This window comes from Boleophthalmus pectinirostris, unplaced genomic scaffold (assembly GCF_026225935.1).
Source record: "Boleophthalmus pectinirostris isolate CB_2022bp ecotype Guang Dong unplaced genomic scaffold, ASM2622593v1 HiC_scaffold_14, whole genome shotgun sequence".
Taxonomy (NCBI): domain Eukaryota; kingdom Metazoa; phylum Chordata; class Actinopteri; order Gobiiformes; family Gobiidae; genus Boleophthalmus; species Boleophthalmus pectinirostris.
Window position 1 is genome coordinate 25,727,911 of NW_026571047.1, and position 21,788 is coordinate 25,749,698.

Consider the following 21,788-nt stretch of genomic DNA (forward strand, 5'->3'; position numbering starts at 1 on the left):
CCTTTCACTATTTTTCAGTTCCATTGGGAAGGGAAACAGTTTGAACGGAGGTTTGCAGTCACACACATCTGATTCCCTTTTCTTTGCAAACAAATTTCTCGAGCCGTTTTCCGCTGTTAGGACATCCAACAACCACACAATTACGATGTCCGAATCCCAAAACTAAAATATGACAATATCAGAACCAGAAACAAAAGCGATATGGTTCAAAAGACTTGAAAAGATCGGCTTTGTCAATAGACGCATCCCACTGGGATTTGATGCTCACTTTTTCGGAAAATCCTTCCCAGTATGTATTGCACGATGACTGGAAGTCCGAGATTCTTGATGCGTCTATATTATCCATACTCCTCTGTTAATAATTTGAGTTGTTCTGGTTTAACATTCAAATAAAAAAACAGCCAAACCTCATCCTATACAGTCTTTATGTGCATATATTGTGGGACAAGGACACTGATCCAATTAAATGTCTTTTTTTAAGCGTGCCACAAACTAGAGAGACTGTGTTGGGAGTTGAGATAGCCCCAGGACCAGAGAATTAATTTAAGTTAAAAGTGCTCTTGTTTTGAAGGAGAAAAAATCCCATGATGGTAGACGAGCGGTGGTTAGGCAGTAACTGAGCAAAACATGTGAATAATACTGTACAAAAATAAGTGTTTGTTGTTTTTGTATCGTATATTTAGCAGATTTAAAGCTGCACTATGCAAGTTTTCTGGTACACCGACTGATTGTTTCTATGACGATGCCATTACTCCGTTGTTTTAGCATTAGGTTAATAGAGAATTTGATTAAAGGTGTACTGTGGAACATTTCTGATGGGAGGTGCATTAACTGCCATCTGGAGTGGTCTGGTATTCATGTGTTTCAGCTTCATGTTACCAGTGTAACCAGTGGTGGACTAAACCAGGACTAAACCAGGACTGAAGCAGGACTGAAGCAGGACTAAAACGGACTAAAACGAAACCAGGTCTAAACCAGGTCTAAACAGGACTGAACCAGGACTGAACCAGGACTGAACCAGGACTGAACCAGGACTGAACCAGGAATGAACCAGGACTAAACCAGGAATGAACCAGGAATGAACCAGGACTAAACCAGGACTAAACCAGGACTAAACCAGGACTAAACCAGGACTGAACCAGGACTGAAGCAGGACTAAAACAGGACTAAAACGAACTAAACAGGTCTAAACCAGGTCTAAACAGGACTGAACCAGGACTGAACCAGGACTGAACCAGGAATGAACCAGGACTGAACCAGGAATGAACCAGGACTGAAACCAGGACTAAACCAGGACTGAACCAGGACTGAACCAGGACTGAAGCAGGACTGAAGCAGGACTAAAACAGGACTAAAACGAACTGAACCAGGTCTAAACCAGGTCTAAACCAGGACTAAACCATGTCTAAACCAGGACTAAACCATGTCTAAACCAGGTCTAAACCAGGTCTAAACCAGGTCTAAACCAGGACTGAACCAGGACTGAATCAGGACTGAATCAGGACTGAATCAGAACTGAATCAGGACTAAAACAGGACTAAAACGAACTAAACCAGGTCTAAACCAGGTCTAAACCAGGACTAAACCAAGACTAAACCAAGACTAAACCAAGACTAAGCCAGGCCTGAACCAGCCCTGAACCAGGCCTGAACCAGGACTAAAACAGGACTAATCTTGGACGAGAGAGAGAAAGACAGAGATAGACAGAGGGAGAGCGAAAGAGAAATAGAGAGAGAGAGAGAGAGAGAGAGAGAGAGAGCGAGAGAGCGAGCGAGCGAGAGAGAGAGAGAGAGCTTTCTTACTGTGCTTGCCCCTCCATAGTCCTGGCCAGTAATTTGTCCCTGTGTTGTCGCCCTCTTATCTCCATGAATACATAATAAGTTTAGTCAAGATCAAGATTCTGGCTTTTTTTTTTTTTTTACTGAATAGAAAAAAAATTGATTTCTTTTTTTTGGAATATCCCCCAGCCCCAAGTTTAATGCAGTACTGTGGAACATTTTCTGACAATGCAGAATAAATCCATTACCGTACCTTGTATATTTGTATGGAGCACTGCGTGAGAATGGTGCTGACAGTGGAAGATAGCCCCAGCTCCACCAGGCTCTCCAGCTGCGTCTGAGTATCCGTCTCGGTTTCGTCTCGTGTCTGTTCCAGAGTGGAGCTGTCTATCAACGCAAAACACCTGAAAAAAAACAAAAAAAAAACACCTCAATGCAACACAATTATCCACAAATGCAAATGTACAGGGCTTCGTACGCCTGACAGCTGTGAAATGTCAGGGAGGCAAACAGATTGTCAATTAGCAACGACGAGATCTCGAGATGGACTGAACCTGGACTGAAGCAGGTCTGAAACTGTCAGGTGTGAACCAGGATAGTCCGCTTTCAAATCTTAATTAACCAAGAATTAATGAAATACATACAAAATTATAACAAATTGAGTAAAGTGGGTCCAAGCAAGGTCTGAATAGGATCTCAACCAGGACTAAATCAGAACTAAAGACACACTAAAGTCTAAACCAGTACTTAACTAGCCAGATTCATCAGCCGGTCTCACTTTGTGGAAACTGTATGACCTCGCAGCATTAGGATTTGTTCGCTCGACAGTAGGCAGGTACTTTTTTATTTAATCAGTTGCTGCTATTTGGTTGTGACGTATGTAATGCGCCAAATCCTGTAGGAAGAATAGCAATAACGTCTTTCCCCTTGATAAAATTCACCAAACATTCTATTTGTTCCATCTTTAAATCCTCGACCTCGGGAATCGTTGCCAACACAGAATGTCTGTCTCCGTCTACATCCATCTCGACCGCTTTGTTTACTGTTGTGCTGTACCGCAAAAGGGACCCAGACAGGTACCCAGGCTGGCGCCACCTAGTGCCTCCGCTCAATTTCATTTGTCTCCAGCGACTAGATCAGGAATCAAAATACTCTAGATGGTTCGCAAAAACCCTGGAAGCGCAAATTGAGCACCAGCCAATCAGCAACGAGCCAATATTCAGTGCTGTCAACGATTCCCGAGATCGAGGATTTAAAGCCAGAATAAAGAGAATGTTTGGTGAATTTTATCAAGAGGAAAGACGTTATTGCCCTTCTTCCTACGGGATTTGGGAAAAGCTTAATATACCAGTTAGCCCCGTTAGCGGCGCATTACATACGTCACGACCAAATAGCAGCGATTGATTAAATTATAAAAAGAACTTGCCTACTGTCTCCTGCTTTGTACGCATACTCCAATATTCAATCATGAAAAAGGATTATAAACTCAACCAAGACTCAACAAGTTTTAACTCAGTTCTTAACCAGGGCTAAACAAAAATGATAACCACAAACATACATCTATATCTCTGCTTATTCTCTGTGTAAACAAGCTTTGTGGGCCTATCAGCTGTGAAAATGTCAAACGCACACTCCAGTATTCAATCATGAAATTGGGGCATGAATTATAAACTAAACCAGGATTTACAAGATCTAAACCAGTTCTTAACCTGGACTTAAACAGACCTAGAGAGTCTCTCAAAGTAAGTATTTACCAGAATTTAAATTGTTCTAAGCTTAGTAGGTAAGATAGGTCTTAATCAGGAGTATACCAGGAACAAACCAGGTCTAAACTAGGACCAATAATCAAGCTTTAAACCAGTTCTTGAACAGTTCTAAGCCAGGTCTAAACAAGGACCAAACTGCAAACATACACCTATATTTCTTCTCCTGTATGTAAACAAGCTTTATGGGCCTGTCAGCAGTGAAAATGCCAAACGCACACTCCAATATTCAATCATGAAACAGGACTAAACTGAGACAAAAAAAAGAGGAAAGAAATCTGAGCTAAAGCAGGACTAAACCAAGATTTGAACAGGAACACATCAGGACTGAAGTGAGCTCAAACCAGGACCAATTCTAGCTTGATTCATCAGCCAGTTTAACTTCGTGAAAACTGTCTGACCTCACAGCATTAGGATTTGTTCGCTCAACGGTAGGCGGGTACTTTTTTATTTAACCAATTGCTGCTGTTTGGTCTTGATGCATGTGATGCGCCAAATCCCGCAGGAAGAAGGACAGTAACACTTTTCCCCTTTGATAAAATTCACCAAACATTCTCTTGGTTCCAGCTTTAAATCCTTGATCTTGGGAATCGTTACCATCACAGAATGTATGTCTTCGTCTACATCCATCTTGACCGCTTGGTTTACTGTTGTGCTGTACCACAAAATGGACCCAGACAGGTGCTTGAGTTTGACGTCATGGCATCACAGCTCTTCGATGATTGGCCGGTGCAACTTCTGGGGTTCTTGCAAACCGTCTAGTGTATTACGATTCCTGACCTAGTCGCTGGAGAGAAATGAAATTGAGCGGAGGTACTAGGTGGCGCCAGCCTGTTAGACCAATTCATGATCAGGTCTTAATTCGATTCAGGACTAAACCTGGACATAATCTAAACAAAACCAGCTCTAAACTAAAGTTACCAAGTAATGTTAACCACAAAAATACATTTATACTATTCTCTATTTGCAGCACTCTTGTGAACTTTCAAAGCTCAAAACATTCCGTTCCACTTTATAATGTCCTGAAGTGGTAGTTTTCAAGTTAACAGCAACTTTTTATCTTTTGTTTAGAAGAAATTGGCAATTCCAGAGCTGAAATCATCCAAATGATTCAAGTGAAGGTGCATGAAGTTTAAAAACACAGTGGAGCACTTTCTATATTACCACATGACATCACAAGGTGGAACAGAACACGGTTTTCTGCTTGAAAAAAAAAAAACCTCTCAAGTCTAAATATGAATGATTTGTGTGTGAATGAAACGAATCACAACTCCAGGTCTGTTCTTGACGAGAAAACATCATTGTAACATAGATCAGAAAATGGTGTGATACGGGCCCTGAACTAATTAGAACTAAACCAGGTCTAAACAAGGACCAAACCGCAAACATACATCTATATTTCTTCTTCTCCTGTATGTAAACAAGCTTTGTGGGCCTGTCAGCAGTGAAAATGTCAAACGCACACTCCAATATTCAATCATGAACAGGAGCTCTCGGCGGCAGCAGCAGCAGACGCAGTGATGCAGACCAGTACGTTCTAACAGATAGAGACAACACGAAAGAATTGACAACGTTTTTTTTTGTTTTTTTTTAAACTAAATGACAGTTCGACTTGTTTATTTTTACGTTACCTGTCGAGAAACTGCAAAACGAAGTCTTCAAATTCAGCTGAAGCAAAGCAAAGATCTCTCTCAATCTGTGGAAAGAGAGGAAAAGGGAGTTTAAAAATACAGAAAGGTGGATTTTCGACTGAACGAAATCTCATTATTTTCGATATTTCAGCAAAACCAAGACATAATATAACAACACTTGTCTTTACACCCATATATCTACATAATTGGACACAGTTACATAAGGTATTGTTATTCAAATATGCTGAAATCTGTCATATATTGGTTCAAAATATGTTCCGATACGCCGGAGATAAGTGCATTTGTTTGAGTAAAACTTGCTTTCGTTTAGGGAAATTTATGCAGAAATTGTGGTTTGGAAAAGAACTGGAGATATTCTAGAAATGATCATTATGTATTATTTTCCAGAAGGCATCAAGATGTCAAAATTTTTGCCCCTCAAGTGACAAAGATATATAGCTATTAGGTACGTAGTTTCTATCCATGCCTCTATCAAATGATTTACAACAAACCAAATTCAAAACTATAATTTACAAATTAAATAAAATACAAGACCTGTAATCAGATAGAGGTGGGTAATGTAAATATGGTATCTAATCTAAACATTGATAATATAGTGAAGGTGACACTGGAGAGTCCTGCATCGTGTTGGGTACCCGCAAAACGGGCGGGTTTTAATGTTAACGTTTTGGAATTTTGGTGAATCAAACGAATGACGAACGGGAGAAAAATACTCGACGCGCAAGTGACATTTCCTGGTCTTTGCCTGGAATGATTATCATGTAATAAACCCACCAGCGGAGGTGATCGGCTGGTGGCGGCGCTCCTGGTTTAGTCCTGGTTTAGTTCTGGTTTAGACCTGGTTTAGTCCTGGTTTAGTCCCGGTTTAGACCTGGTTTAGTCCTGTTTTAGACCTGGTTTAGTCCGGGTTTAGTCCTGGTTTAGTCCTGGTTCATTCCTGGTTCAGTCCTTGTGTAGTCCTGGCGATCAGCTCTGCGGTTTGTGGTGTGTTTATATTTATAATCCGCTAATGACACTGCGTAAATTCAATCCTGGTTAAGTCCTGGTTCAGACCTGGTTCAGACCTGGTTCAGTCCTGGTTCAGTCCTGGTTCAGTCCTGGTTCAGTCTTGGCGATCAGCTCTGCGGTTTGCGGTGTGTATAGATTAATAATCCCCTAATGACACGGTGTAGGTTTAGTCCTAGCTCAGTCCTGGTTCAGTCCTGGTTCAGTCCTGGTTCAGTCCTGGTTCGGTCCTGGTTCAGTCCTGGTGTAGTCCTGGTTTACTCCTGGTGGCTCTGCAGTTATGGCATGTATATATTTATAATCCGCTAATGACACGGTGTAGATTCAGTCCTAGTTCAGTCCTAGTTCAGTCCTAGTTCAGTCCTAGTTCAGTCCTGGTTCAGTCCTGGTTCAGTCCTGGTTCAGTCCTGGCGATCGGCTCTGCGGTTTGTGGCACGTATATATTTATAATCCGCTAATGACACGGCGTAGGTTTGGTCCTGGTTTAGTCCTGGACTCCTGGGCTCTCAGACTAACGGACTGACCCCGATTTATCAAGGGCACGGGCAGGTAACGGGTGGAATGTTAACAGATCCAGGCGGGTACGGATTTAACTTTGATATAATCACGAGTTAACGGGCGGGTGCAGGTCTCCAAAAACGGACCTGTGCAGGACTCTAGTTTAGGGGTGATTAGTTTGTGGGCATTTTTACAATCCTTTCACATTTGTCTGATTTAAACAAAAAATACTGAGATATTAATTTAGGCAATACTCAGAGTTTCATGTATATAAACTTATTTATATTATTTAACTCTGTGTTCTGGTGTATCCTATGTTCTTACTACACATGTTAAAAAGTTATAAATGCTCTTTAACACCATAGTTTCACTTTCTGTTTAAATGCTTGAATCAATTAAGCTTCTGCTGACAAGACTTCATGGAGACTTTTGGAATAATATAAATAACTAGCAAAGTAATTTAGTTTTTTGAGCAAAAATAACGATATGGTTGGAAAGAACTTTTAAAAAATGAGAATGAAAATCGATGAATGCTCTGTGCTACTGTATGTAAGACGAGGTGTTTTCCTGTGGCATAATAATGACTTCATTTCACATGGGATTTCATTTGACCTCCATCTGATCAGATTAGGTCCAGACCTATGGTACGTGACTTGCTCATAATGTGTTACATGATCCACTGGTATGTTCATTACAAACGCATTCTGCTGGTCTTATGGAACAACTACAATAAAGGTATTTACTTTTACAAATAGAGAAAAATCTGAATGTTAAAATTAATGACAACACACAAGCAACTGCATAACAATTCCGATTAGATAACATACTGTGATGGAGGAGAATGAGAATAATGAGAATAAAAGATTGAATTGTATTGCTTTTTTGTTCCTTACTAAAACCATAAATAAAGCTTTCATTGAAGACTAATTTAATCATTGCCATGTAACACATAAAAACAGTCCAATTTATTCCTCCAATGTCTGAACTCTACCTGCTCTGAACTCTTTTTTTTTTTTTTTCTCTCTTTTTAATTGGAATTGCTGAAGACTTCTTGATTAAAAAGATTGATAATTGACGTAAAATGATTGATTGAAAGTGGCTCAGTGACTAGAGCATCCGGAATCAAAGGTTGGAAGTTCAAGTCTCACAAGTATCAAGTCCTGTCATTAAGGCTACGTTTATATGATGACGGTCTGAACAGAAGACGCAAAATTGGCGACGCGTTTTCACTTTTTATTCCTATGTTTAGACGAGCGTTTTCAGGAGGAAATCTGTGTGCATACGGTGAAAAAGTGTGCGCAAAAGTGTGTGGAATTTGATTGGATATGCACTTATTTAAAGCAACAAGGGCGTCTTTGGACATACAGAAGTTTTCACGCAAAGCATTTTCATCAGCTATTTCTTCCACAAAGTTGTCCCACCATCGACTGGTTCTCCCAGGTCTCGTCCATAACCGTCTGACTCGCCTGCGACCAACTAGTGCATCCAGAATTTGACAGAGGTGATTGCAGATCCTTCTCTGTTCACTAATAGTATCTCTGCATATTCTGTACATTTTCTGGGATGCCTCCTGTAAGTTTATTGGAGCTGCCAGAGCGGCTTGAAGGTCCGAAATCCGTGTATCATTCATTTATTCGTTTTTCAATATAAAACCAAAAATAAGAAAACTAAAAAACAACTCTTTTCTTCATTATTTGTCTCCTAAACCAAAATGAAAAAACGATGGAAAATGATTCGTTTTTTCCAGTTTTTGATTTTGTGTTTAAATGAAGAATGGAAAAAATGGATAACAGCCGTTTCCCGTTTACGTGACTTCCGTGACTGCGATGCTGAACTTTTGCACTGCATACTGACTGAACCAAGACTACCAGGTCCGGGACCAGAGCAGGACCAGAGCGGGACCAAAGCGGGGCCAGAGTGGACTCCGAGCTTTGACTCCGAGCCTCTGCGGGGTCCAAGCCTCAGCTTCGAGCTCTGGCTCTGCCGTGGGCTCTGAGCCTCCGGTCTGGTCCCAGCCTGGTCTCGGTCTCAGTCTCGGTCTGGTCCCGGTCTGGTCTCGGTCTCAGTCCCACTCTGGTCTCGGTTTGGTCCTGGCCTGATCCTGGTCTGGTCTCGGTATCAGTCCCGCTCTGGTCCTGGTTTGGTCCCGGTCTGGTCTCAGTCTTGGTCTCGGTATCAGTCCCGCTCTGGTCCCAGTCTGGTCCCGGTCTGGTCTCAGTCTCGGTCTCGGTATCAGTTCCGCTCTGGTCCCAGTCTGGTCCCGGTCTGGTCTCAGTCTCGGTCTGATCCTGGTCTGGTCCCGGTCTGGTCTCGGTCTCAGTCCTGCTCTGGTCCCGGTCTCAGTCCCGCTCTGGTCCCGGGTTGGTCACGGTCTCAGTCCCGGTCTGGTTCCGGTCTGGTCCCGGACCTGGATCAGTCCTGGTTCAGTCCGGCATGACAGTCATGGAAGTCACGTAAACGGGAAACGGTCATTATCCATTTTTTCCATTCTTCATTTAAACACAAAATCGAAAACTGAAAAAAACTAATCGTTATCAGTTTTTTCATTTTGGTTTTGGAGACAAACAATGAAGGAAACAGTTGTTTTTTTCATTTTCTTATTTTTGGTTTTATATTGAAAAACGAATGAACGAATGATACACGGATTGTCCGGCGCATGTTTTGTTTCTGTGTACTGAATTGTATGTAGGTGACGTGAGCAGATCTGACCAGAGTTTTGCGTCTTGGGCAGTGTAGATGGAAATGCAACGGTGGAGTGTATTTAACTTTTCCACTCTGAAGGGTGGTTTCAGATTTTTGCGTTTTTAAGCCCCAAAAACGCCGTCACCGTCTAAACGAAAGGCACTTCTGATCAAATATTTTGTAGTTTTTACCCGTAAGCGTTCTCGCGTAAACAGGCCCTTAGGCAAGACACTTCACCCAGTGTTGGTGTCGGTTTGAGGGGTCGATAGTGCAGTTTGCCATCAGACTATAGGGATGGGTAATATATTGGTTCAGTATCAGTACTGGCCAATATCGATATCTTTCCTCTGCCCCAGTCTTTAAGTTTGAACAGACTTTGAACAGACAGATCAAAATAGAAATAGAAGAGTATCACATCGCTATAGGTTTACACAAACATGTGACCAATTATTGTACCATATTTTTCCGACTATAAGGCGCACTTAAAATCCTTTAATTATCTCAAAAGTCGACACTGCACCTTATAATCCGGTGCGTTTTATGCATGAATTCTTGTTGTGCTTACTGACTTTGAACCGATTTTATATGGTATACAGCACAAAAAAATCTGTCGAAATGTCTATTACGCGTTATAGTCCGACAAATACGGTATATCCCAGTATACCGTACACATTTTGTCATTATTTTTTACAAAAGTGACAAGTTTATGTGTGATAATGTGTAATTGTTAATTAAACTTAACATAAATTTGTGGGCTTTGCTATGAATTTGAAAATATTTGCTATTGGTCACAGAAGCAGGCCAAATATCTGACATCGGTATCGGCTCAAATCTGTATTGGACCATCCATAACAGATTACAGAGTGAATGAATACTACTTCAACTTGCTTGTAAATCATGTTACATGTATAAGGCATCACATGATTTATTTCAAAGCCATTTTGTTCTACTGAAATCCAAGCACCAGAGATACATATTCTAGTATGTGGTAGAACTTTGGGGAAATCAAGATATTTCCAAGTCTACTTCAGAACTAAACCAGGATCCAACCGGGACGTGTGAGTGAACGCGGCGTTATGAATCATTACTTCTTTCCTCCATCAGCGGTTTACAGAAATGTGACATAGATACATAGATAACTCCAGATGCTCTTACTTCAGTGAGTTCTGGGTGATCAGACGGAGCAGAGGAGCAGTCCACCAAAGGCACCAGAGTCGTGAAGGTTGGCAATGAACTGGAACGTAATCTGCACCAAAACACACACATTTATACAACCTTAAATCCACCCCATAAGTCTTCGCAAAGATATGTTTCTCTCCGGGACTGAGCCTACAAATAAATACACCGAAATTTATAGCACTATCCAACATGATGGGAATATACGCTGTTCAATCTCAGACTAAACTAGGTCTAAACTAGAAGAAGAATCTATAATCCAATCACTAGGCTCCAATTTAAGGGTGTAGTATGTATTTTTTATGGTGTAGTGTCTGTCACTTTCTTGTCTCCATGAAGATGTTATTGCTTTGCCTGGAATGTCCCACAATATGGCATTAATCTTGCATTTATTCAGTTATGTTTTACTGCTCAAAAACAACATTAAAAACATGCATTCTACTTGTGTGGCTGTGACTGGGGCTGACGCATTATGCTTAATCCAAATCCAAATCCATTTTATTTCTATACCATATTTTACAAACAAAACAGTTTCCAAAGTGCTGCACAGAGATCATAAAATGAAGAAAACAAAAAGGTAAATGGCTAAATGTGGTCATATCAGTCCTAAAACAAATCAAGTCAAATCAAAATAAAAGCAAAAAACATAAAAAAAAAAAACCTGAAATAGCAGTAAATAAGTAAAATAAATTAAAATAAATAAATCCATGGAGGTAGAAGAGTTTTTTGCCATAGTGTGGAACATTCCAAGAAAAGATATAAATAACTAGCCTGATTCATCAGCCGGTTTCACTTTGTGGAAACCGTCTGACCTCACAGCATTAGGATTGGTTCGCTCGACAGTAGGCGGGTACTTTGTTAATTTAACCAATCGCTGCTATTTGGTTGTGACGTATGTAATGCGCCGGAAAGCTCAGTGGTGTCCATGTAATTGCCAGCGCAACAGCAAACAAAGCAGAGAGTGAAAATCCTTGATCTTGGGAATCGTTGCCAACACAGAATGTACGGCTTCATCTACATCCACCTCAACCGCTTTGTTTACTGTTGTGCTGCACCACAAAAGGAACACAGACAGACGCTTGAGTTTGACGTCATGGCTTCACAGCTCTTCACTGATTGGCCGGTGCGTGGTCTACAACGTCCGGGGTTCTTGCAAACCGTCTAGTGTATTCTGATTCCTGACCTAGTCGCTGGAAGAGAAATGAAATTGAGCGAAGGCGTGTTGTTTCCTTGTCACAAACAGACCTGGAATTGTGTTTTGTTTCATTCACACATGTTCAACACACAAACCCTGCATATTTAGGCTGAGTTCTTCTCTCAAACAGAAAACGCTGTTCCACTTTGTGATGTCATGTACAGGAAGTGCTTGGAATTGCCATTGTCTACTGATCTAAAGGTAAAAGGAGCTGTTAACTTGAAAACTACCGCTTCATGACATCACAAAGTGGAACAGAGCATTTTAAGTTTTAGAAATGTAGACAAACTATAATAAAGGATTGCTCAACATGTGTGAATGAAACAAAACACAACTCCAGGTATGTTTCTGAGGAGGAAACAACATTATAACTTTGCTTAACCATCACAAGAATCCATTTTGCGTAATATAGGACGTTTAATTTAATATCTAGCATTGGACATGGCGTAAGTTATTCAATATAAAAGCAGTTACTCCTTACCATACACTTGCTGAAGTCGTTGGGGTCCACACCAGGCAGCGAGCCCATGAGGAGAGGGACCACGTGCGCTCGGCCTTCTGGGTAAGTGTTGTTGGCCGATACCAGGCTCCGGGCCATGCCGATCATGCAGCTCAGAGTGGCTGTGAGCGTATGGGGCTCAGTCAGGGTCTCCATGGCAACATACGTTCTGGAACAAGACAATGTACAAATGTGAGGTCAGGTAAAGGAGAGAAAAACTATAATATAACTAGAACTAAGTATATTTTAATTTCATTTCATTCTCTATTTGCTTTTCTTTTCCTCTTTGTACTAACACAAGGACATTTGACAGCACTGTGTGACTTTTCTGGTGAAGGTTCTGTCAAATACTTTTCTCCATGGAGATGTTATTGCTTTGTCTGGGATGTTTCATGGTATTAAAACTTTTTATCTTCACAGAGACCAAACCAGACTAAGTTACAGCTCAGATCTCTGGAGATGCGACCCCGGTTACTATCAGAATCTGTTTTTCTAAGTATTTTTGAGTTATAAAACCACTGTAATTAAATAAATGTAATGTAGAGTCTCATTACTCCTCCTGTTTTTCCTCCCCCTTTTTTTTCCTCCTCTGTCTCACCGTGTTTTTGGCGAAATCGGCACAATTCGATCTTTCTCTGGGCTTATTTCGAATGGTGCAACGGTAAATCTGTGGTGAAACTTCATCGTGAGAGCTGTTTAATGTCATACTGTGGGACATTCCAGACAGAGCAATGACATTTCCACACAAACAAGCAGGTGGCGGACCCTCCATCAGAAAAGTTACACAGTGGATTTTTAAGAATTATTGTGTTTAATTTGATAAATACAGTTTGTAAAGTTCACCTCAATAAACCAGAAAAATTGTGAAAATGTCAGCTTAATTCAATGTAGCAAGATATGGATTAAATCTTTTATATATATATATTTTTTTTTTACTTTTTTTAAGAAAGAAAAAAAAAACCTGTTTAATATAAATTGTAAAAAAAAAAAAAAATGAAAACGTGGTTGGGGCCATGTGCTATAATTTCATCCAAAATAACAAATCAAACTTACTTCTCCAGCACTGGTGGTAGGATGAGCTCTGGAGTGAGGAGGGCCAGGTTTTGGAGAGCGTAGGCCGCGTCAGTGCTTCCGGTTTTACTGCACGTCACCAGCAGGGGGCGCACACACAGACAAAACAAACAGATTACAGTCACACCAATGACCTCCGTGTAAATTGGATTAAGGATGGAGTGGAGTAGTTTTGGCAAAGTGTCTGATACGTGACTCTAAAACTTTGGCAGGACTTTTATTTATGTTCCAGATCTAATCAGGAACACGGGGATACGAGCAAAACCACATTCAATTAGCAATCCACTATCTTTCAATTAAAATAAAAGTAATATTACATTTTTTATAAGATCACAACTGAGATCTTATCACTTAATTTATACATTTAATATATTTATAATACAGTTAAAGGCCCTGTACCTGATTTTTCCTCATGTACTTGAGCAAAATTTGTCCGATATATTGTATAAGTAGCTCTTGAGGTCAAAATCTGTCAGCTGTGTGCACATTAGCATGCTAGTTGTTGTAAGCTTTACAATAACAACAAAATTGCACTGTGGTTTCGGAGAATTGTGAAAAGTTATCTGCCTATATTTGTTATTTATTTAAACATCTACAGCTCAAATCTAATCATAAAACCGAAAAATAACAAAAATGACTGACTGAAAAATGTATAGTTTAATCTCTCCTTTTTAAAACAGTAAATTAAAATAGTAATTATTAGGGGTGTAACGATATCCAAGTCTCACGATATGATATTGTCATGGTATGAATCTCACGGTAAGATATTTATTGCGATATCGTGGGAAAGCTCACAATTAGGGATGTAACAAAATCCAAATCTCTCGGTACGATATTTTCACAATATAATCTCACGGTATATTTATTGCTATATTTTGTGGAGGCTAAAGAGCTAAAACTGTTAATATGCTACTTTTTCTTCTTAAAATGCCTCGACAAGACTTAATCCAAAGAACTAAGACTTAAAAATGCTTAGAACCTCTTGTAAATCTACACTGAAATGGAGCAAAGGATCATGGTCTTTGTAGTTCCCTCTGTCTTTTTTTAGCTATTACTGCACCATAACTTTTAAGACTTGTAATTCGATATATTGTGATTATTGTGAGAACTCTGACGATACGATATCACATCCCTAGTAATTATACTTTAAATACACTAATAAAGAATCTTAACAGGCCTAGTCCAGACTTCACCGTCATTGGTTAATCCACCTGTCACTCAACTACAACTACACAATTCATAACTAATATATTTTTACCATTACACTGAATGTGTTGGGAAAATAATCACATTAAACTCAGAACAACAAACTAGAAAACACTGAAAAAAACTGTCGGTGTAATTCGTAGCAAAAGAACTGAAGAAGCCTCTTGGATGGGTAGAGAAATGTGTTCACTCGAGAAAACATTTTTTGTCCAGTTGACGGAATAAAAATATTCTGATGCTGTTGAAAAAAATACTCAAAACTCTAAATAAACAATAAATAATAAAGCAATTCTTCCTCCAACTAAGTCCATTTATATAAAATCAGTATGCTCTAGACAGCAGCTAAATGAAAGGATATATCTTGTATAATTATGTGAAAGTAGAAGCAAAATTACACATTGTTTAAAAGGGCTGCAAACTCCGAAAGAGGTGTGACATACGCAATCAGGACGTAGTGTTAAAACCGTCCTTGTGGTCACAGCTACTGAAGCATAATAATAAATAAATGCTTGGCGTTATCTTCGAAATGAAAAGCCCACTCTGAAGCCCCACTGAGAAACAAAACGCACCATCCTCCCACTATGGCACCTGCGCGTTTTACTGCAGCCAAATCATGAACAGATTTGTGCTAATACTTTTTATAAGATCAGCTCGGAGTTTATTTTTACATTTGGCAACTAGTTTATCTGCTAATTGGTTCTCTACTGGGTTTGTGATAATATAGTATTTTTGTTTGCGAGGATGGTCTTGAAAATGTCACGAATGTGCTAATGCAAACTATGATTATTTAAACCTAAACAAATCAAAACAAAAATATTTTAAAGGTACAATGTGTAACTTTTCTGGTGGGTAGCGTGCTGGTTTCCATGGGGATGTTATTGGTTTTTCAGGAATATTTATTTATTATCTACATCAATAAATTTAGATTTAGATTTTTTTGAGTTACAGGTGTTTTTACTGCTTAAAAAATATCTGAAAACAGTAAGTTTAAAGCCATACTATGAAACATTATAGAAGAGGCAATGACATCTCCATGGGGACAAAGTGGCAAACCACCCACTAGAAAATTAAAATAGGGCACCTTTAAGATCTATTTCTTATCCTAGGACCATAGGACACAAAAAAACCAACATATTTTTCAGACTATAAGTTGCACCTTTTTTCATGGTTTGGGTGTTTCCTGCGACTTATACTCCGGTGCGATTTATATAATAACATTTTTAGACTGACAGACACGAGAGGGCGCTCTAGGCTCATGTGTCAGTATCTAGTACTACTACTGACTACTCCTGTACCACTGTCACATTGCTCTACTGCGCATGTTTCCTGCAGAAAAAGCCACTGTCTTGCTGCAAATAGTGAAATATGCAGCTGAAAACGGTAATCGAGCAGCAGAAAGAAAGTTTGAAGTGAGCAAGAGACTTGTTAGGGACTGGCGGAAAACGGGGATGGAGAACACAGCTTCACGGTAACAGGACAGGATGCACCATGCAACTTTTCTGGAAGTCACTGGATGAATCGACAAAGCCTGAACTTAAATGACAACCGAAACCATCCTGTCGGGATTCAGAAAGGCCGGAATAATTCTAACTGGAACTAATGCTGAGTCTGACGACAGCGACATAGAAGAGGAAGCAGCGCTCTGTTTACATCATGGATCCATGGTTTATCTCCGGAGGTCGGGCAGAAGTGACACAGAGGATGAAGAATTCAGTGGATTTAGTGATTTGGAGTGAGATCGTGAGTTTGGCAAACTTATGTTCTGTTGTTTATGTTATAATTATCTGAATAACTGTTCATATGTTATGTTAACATATTAACGCCTACTCAGCTTGTTGTTCTGTTCTGCTGTTATTACTATAACTTTCCTTTCAAGATGAAATGTCGGTTCCTGGTCTCTGATTTTATAAAATATATTTCCCCAAAAAGTGCAACTTATAGTCCGGTGCGACTTATATATGTTTTTATCTTCTTAATTGTGCATTTTTTGGCTGGTGCAACTTATAGTCCAGAGCGACTTATAGTCCGGAAAATACGGTATGTTAAAAGTGGAGGTGTTCAATATTGACTAGCTTAAAGAAAATTAATTAGGAGGGAAAGACAGAACATTCTAGATCAATTAACACATTTCAATTTTAAGTTTTGTGTAACAGTAAAAATAATCAGTGTCTAAAGTGCAGTACCTGTACATGGCCAGTAGAGCGGCTCCTAGCAAACTCTGAGTGAACTCTCTCAGGTCTTCGTCTGTGAGTCTCTGGGATTCAGGGACCAGTGTGATCCAGCAGGGGGCAGCGTGGCGCTCACGGTGCACGACGGACCACACTCGCTGGTAAACGCTGAAGAAGACGCATCAGACGAGCCTGCAAATACACAAATAACACAGAGACGGTGTAATCCCTCATTAGTCCAGGGGTGGTTCAGTGTAGAGACAGGCTCATTGGTGGTCGTCTGGACACTGTTTTTGTGATCAAGACCATAGACGTATATACACAAGGGCACAGCGAACCCACAAGCGGCGGCGGTACAAATAAGAAGTGAGCATGGGGATGCTTCCGGCTCCATCAACTCCGCTTTAATTAACTTATATTGAAAAATTGTCACCCCCTCTCTGCAAGTGCTGCTAAAATGTTGTTATTAACCCACTGTACATGACACTTGGCTGAAAATTTGCTCCTATAACTGCTAGCCTCATGAGATTTATTTGACTGGCTCCCCTTCAGAAACCATTTGCAATTTGAAACGTCTTGAACACAAAAACAATGTCCAGATGAAACCATTTTTACAAATAACTAGGAATGGAAAGATATCCAAATCTCTCGGTACGGTATTATCACGATATGCTTTTCATGGTACGATATTTATTTATTTTATTTATTTTGGAGAGGCTGATAAATTGTAGATAGGAACATTTTTTTGCTTTTAAAATACCCTGACAAGATTTTGATGTGAATTATTAACGTCACAATCCCAAGAATTCAAGTAAAAACATATTTCTTCATGTTATCTGAGCTGAAATGATTCATGGGATATGTAGTTCCCCATGTTTATTAGCTTTTACTACTAGAAAACCATACATTTAATCATAGGATGTTGTAATTCGATATATTGTGACAGCCCACAGCATTATTGTGAGACTTTTGATGATACAATATCACGATATTTTGGTTATTGTTACATCCTTACAAATAACATGAAGATTTAAAAATACTCTGTCCACACTGTCCATATGGTGCAATGTATTCAGTTAATGTGAGCAAATTATGTTAAATACTGTGGAAAAAAAGTGTATGATTATTAATTATTTTATTTTTAGTTGTTAAAATCTGTAAAGAAATTCTAAGTTAATATTTGGCTAACTTAGGCTGTGAGCACATAAAGCCAACCAAACCGTATCCAAGCACGGAAAGCCCCTTAAGTTTGCCCAGGCACGCTTCAAAGTTTGGCTCAGAAAAGGAGGGCCAAAGCACCGCCAGATTTATAAACTAGATTACGAGCAAGACCTGTCATGATTTTTACTAATGTGTGCATTGCGTCACCATTGTAATTGCTAAAAATTCCACCATAAACGTACATGCAGTTTCACTGTCAGAGTGCTATTCCTACTAAAAAATGTAAACTTTTGACTAGAGCCCGACCAATATCGGTTGGCCGATATTATCGGCTGATATGGGCACCTGGAGACATATCGGCTATCAGCTGATATGTTTGCTGATAGGGGCCGATATTTCACGTGGGCATGTTATACCTCTTTATAAATCTTAGACTCTCTACATTATGTTCATTTAATCCAATTTACAGATAAATGTTCTAATATGTGGCTCCACATCAGTATTTATCTGCGGAGCCATTTGTCTGTGTGTGTGTCCCTGAACACACATCACTTACGTCACTTCACTCATGTGTGTTTGTTTACACCCGCAGCGGTGCGCAACACAGATTATTTTCTTTTTACGGACAATCGGTTTGAGTCTTAATTAAAAGGACATTTATTAGTGCAGACTTGTGATGTGAGGAGGAGCCTGTATGAGCGGTGAGTGTTGGAAATATGTCGACTTTGAAGCTAGTTTTGGTTCTTTCTCATTGTTAGCGATTAGCTGCTGTAGCTCCCACACATAAACAGGCTGTTTTCTATTGGTCTATTGTAAAGTGACTACATTGGCCGTATATTTGTTACTGGACCTGCATTGATAAGTAAATGAGCTGTGAATAGACATGTGAATGATCCACATTTATGCATATAATTAATTACCACGCCGCGCAGCATTTACGGCTAAAGGCTAATAGCAGTAGTTTCTTTGCTAGCTAGTAGTGCTGGGTCGGTCGCGAACGAAATCACTCTTAGAGTCGGCTCTTTGAAGCGAACAACGGGAGCCTGATCCTTATTGGGAGCCGTGTTTTCTCTTTCTCTCACTTTTTTTCTCTTCACGCCGCGTGCAGACTCGTGGTTTGACAGCGGCAGCGGCTGAAAACGAAACTTTCAAAAATCTGCGTGTGCATCGACAGATAGAAAAAAACGTGCATATTTGTCTGTAGTTCAGCATAAAATAAATAAACCAGGACTAATCTTCAGCTCGAGAGAGGGAGAGAGATAGAGACCGAGTCCCGACACTCAGTCCTGGTTCAGTTCTGGTTTAGTCCTGCTTTACACATGGTTTAGATCTGTTTTAGTAATGGTTTAGTCCTTTTCCAGTCCTGGTTTAGACTTGGTGTATTCCTGTTTGCAACAAAACAATCTGAAGAGCCGTTTGGGAGCCGAAAGAGCCAGCTGCTTTTAGTGAGCTAAGCCAAAAGAGCCGGTTCTCTAAAAAGAACTGGATTACCCATCACTAGTAGCTAGAATGTGATGCAAAAATGCCATTAGGCCCATCTACTGTCTGTAAATAGGACGTAAAGAGGCAGAAGAACAATAAATGTTGCCTAAATAAACCCAATTTAAAATCCACTAGAGCCAAACCTAAGTTTTTTTAAACAATTCAAGATTTACAGTGAATTTTTACATCACTAAATACATCAGTGATTATATCGGCTATCGGCAGCTTCAACTCCCATTTTATCGGTTTTATATCGGCCACAACAAAATCCATATCGGTCGGGCTCTACTTTTAACATTAAACAGCTTGTATACTGTATATTTTGAGTCATGATAGCCACAAGGTTTAATATAGTGATCAGATACTTCTCGGTGCAGTCGAGATCTACCACAGCGGCTCTGAACCTGGACTTAACAGTGAAATCATTGGTTTCTCCTGGAGTTGCATTTCATTATTGAGCTGCTGCAGCACAGACGGGCGGCCAGGCTCTGAATGACAGGTTATAAATCAAAGCAATGGGACAACAAGCAGCTGAAAACACACTCCAAGTAAAGGCTGTATGAATGTGTGGGGTCTGAGAGGGAGGAGAGGAGGGCAAGAGATGGAGGAGGAAAAGAGGAGAGGGAAAAGAGAGGGAACAGAAAGAGGGGAGCTACATAAAGGGGGGTTTGAGAGACAGAGAGAGAAAGGGAGGGAGAGAGAAGTAAGGGAGTAAGAGGGGTGAGAGATGAATAGTAGAGAGAAAGGGGGATAAAGAGGGAAGAGAGATGGAGAAGGGGAGGAGAGGGAAAAGAGAGCAAACAAAAAGGGAAGAGAAAGTGGGTTCATGGTAAAAAATAAGGGAGAGAGCTACATCGTGTAGAGACAGAGAGAAAGAGAGAGACAGAGGTAAGAGGGGAGAGAGAAAAAGTGAAGAGGAAGCAGAGCGAGGGGGTGGATAAAGAGGAAACAGATAGAGGAGGAGGAGGAGTGGGTGAACATAACGGAGAGAGATACATGCTGTGGGGTTTGAAAGAGACAGAGGGAGAGAGAAGAGTAGAAAGGGAAGAGATAGAGAAGGGGGGTTGGAGAGGGAAAGAAGAAAGAAAGAAAGAAAGAAAGAAGAGGAGAGAAGAGAAAGAGGAGGAGGGTGAAAATAAGGGAGAGAGCTACATCTTGTGGGGTTTGATAGAGAGATAGAGATAGATAGATAGTTAGAGAGATAAGAGAGGAGAGAGAAAGTGAAGAGAGAGTAGGGGGCGGAGGTTAAAGAGGGAGGAGAAAGAGAAGGACAGGGTGAAAATAAGAGAGAGAAAGAGAGAGACAGAGAGAGGTAAGATTGGAGAGAGAGTGAAAAGACAGTAGAGAGAGAGGGAAAAAAGAAAGAAGAGATAGAGGAGGAGGGGAGGAGAGGAAAAGAAGAAAAATAAGGAGAGAGAGCTACATCGTGTGGGGTTTGATAGAGACAGACAGAGGGAAGAGAGAAAGAGTGAAGAGAGTAGAGAGAGGATGGATAAAGAGGGAAGCGATAGAGGAGGAGGAGGAGGAGAGGGAAAGTAGAAAGGGAGAGGAGAGAGCGGGAAGAGAAAAAGGAGGAGGATGAAAATAAGGGAGAGAGCTACATCCTGTGGGGTTTGATAGAGAGGCAGAGAGAAAGAGAGACAGAAAGGTAAGAGGGGAGAGAGAAAGAGTGAAGAGAGGGGGGGATAAAGAGGGAAGAGAAAGAGGAGGACAGGGTGAAAATAAGGGAGAGAAAGAGAGAGAGCCAGAGGTAAGAGAGGAGAGAGAAAGAGTAAAGATAGAGTAGACAGAGAGAGAGAGGGAAAAAGAAGGAAGAGCTAGAGGATGAGGGGAGGAGAGGGAAAGCAGAGAAAGACGACAGGGTGAAAATAAGCGAGAGAGCTACATCGTGTGGGGTTTGATAAAGAGGCAGAGAGAAAGAGAGACAGAAAGGTAAGAGGGCAGAGAGAAAGAGTGAAGAGAGAGAAGAGAGGGGGGGATAAAGAGGGAAGAGCTAGAGGATGAGGGGAGGAGAGGGAAAGTAGAGAAAGACGACAGGGTGAAAATAAGCGAGAGAGCTACATCCTGTGGGGTTTGATGGAGAGAATGAGGGGAGGTAAGAGAGAGAGAAGGGATAGAGAGGTGGTGGAAGGAGACAGTGAGGGGGTAGAAAGAGAGAAAAAGAGGAAAGAGTGAGAAGGATGGAGAGCTATAGGGGCAATGGTGCGGTAGAGGGTGAAAGAGAAGCGAGAGAGTGTGGCGTAAAGTGACGAAGAGAAAAGAGAGTTAGAAGCGAAAGAGATGAGAGATATGAGAAGGAAAAGAAAGAGAGAGAGACTTACCTGCCAGCGCCCGTGATTGGACGGATGGTAGAAAGACGCAATGCTGTTGAAGAGGCAGGTCAGCTCTTTCTGGGCGGGGTTTCCAGGACCACCCTAAAAAATAAAACGAAATGATTCTCGTATGTTTGTCT

At 40.5% G+C, this 21,788-nt stretch overlaps 1 protein-coding gene across 1 annotated transcript in view; it reads right to left on the reverse strand.

The window, feature by feature from the left end:
* psme4b (proteasome activator subunit 4b) overlaps positions 1-21,788 on the reverse strand; it is a 187,974-nt gene that overhangs the window by 126,866 nt on the left and 39,320 nt on the right. Inside the window, 9 exon segments of the mRNA XM_055149918.1 lie at positions 2,032-2,182; positions 5,173-5,237; positions 10,534-10,602; positions 10,604-10,624; positions 12,231-12,417; positions 13,302-13,388; positions 16,709-16,834; positions 16,836-16,885; positions 21,658-21,750. Coding sequence (XP_055005893.1) covers positions 2,032-2,182; positions 5,173-5,237; positions 10,534-10,602; positions 10,604-10,624; positions 12,231-12,417; positions 13,302-13,388; positions 16,709-16,834; positions 16,836-16,885; positions 21,658-21,750 — 849 coding nt within the window.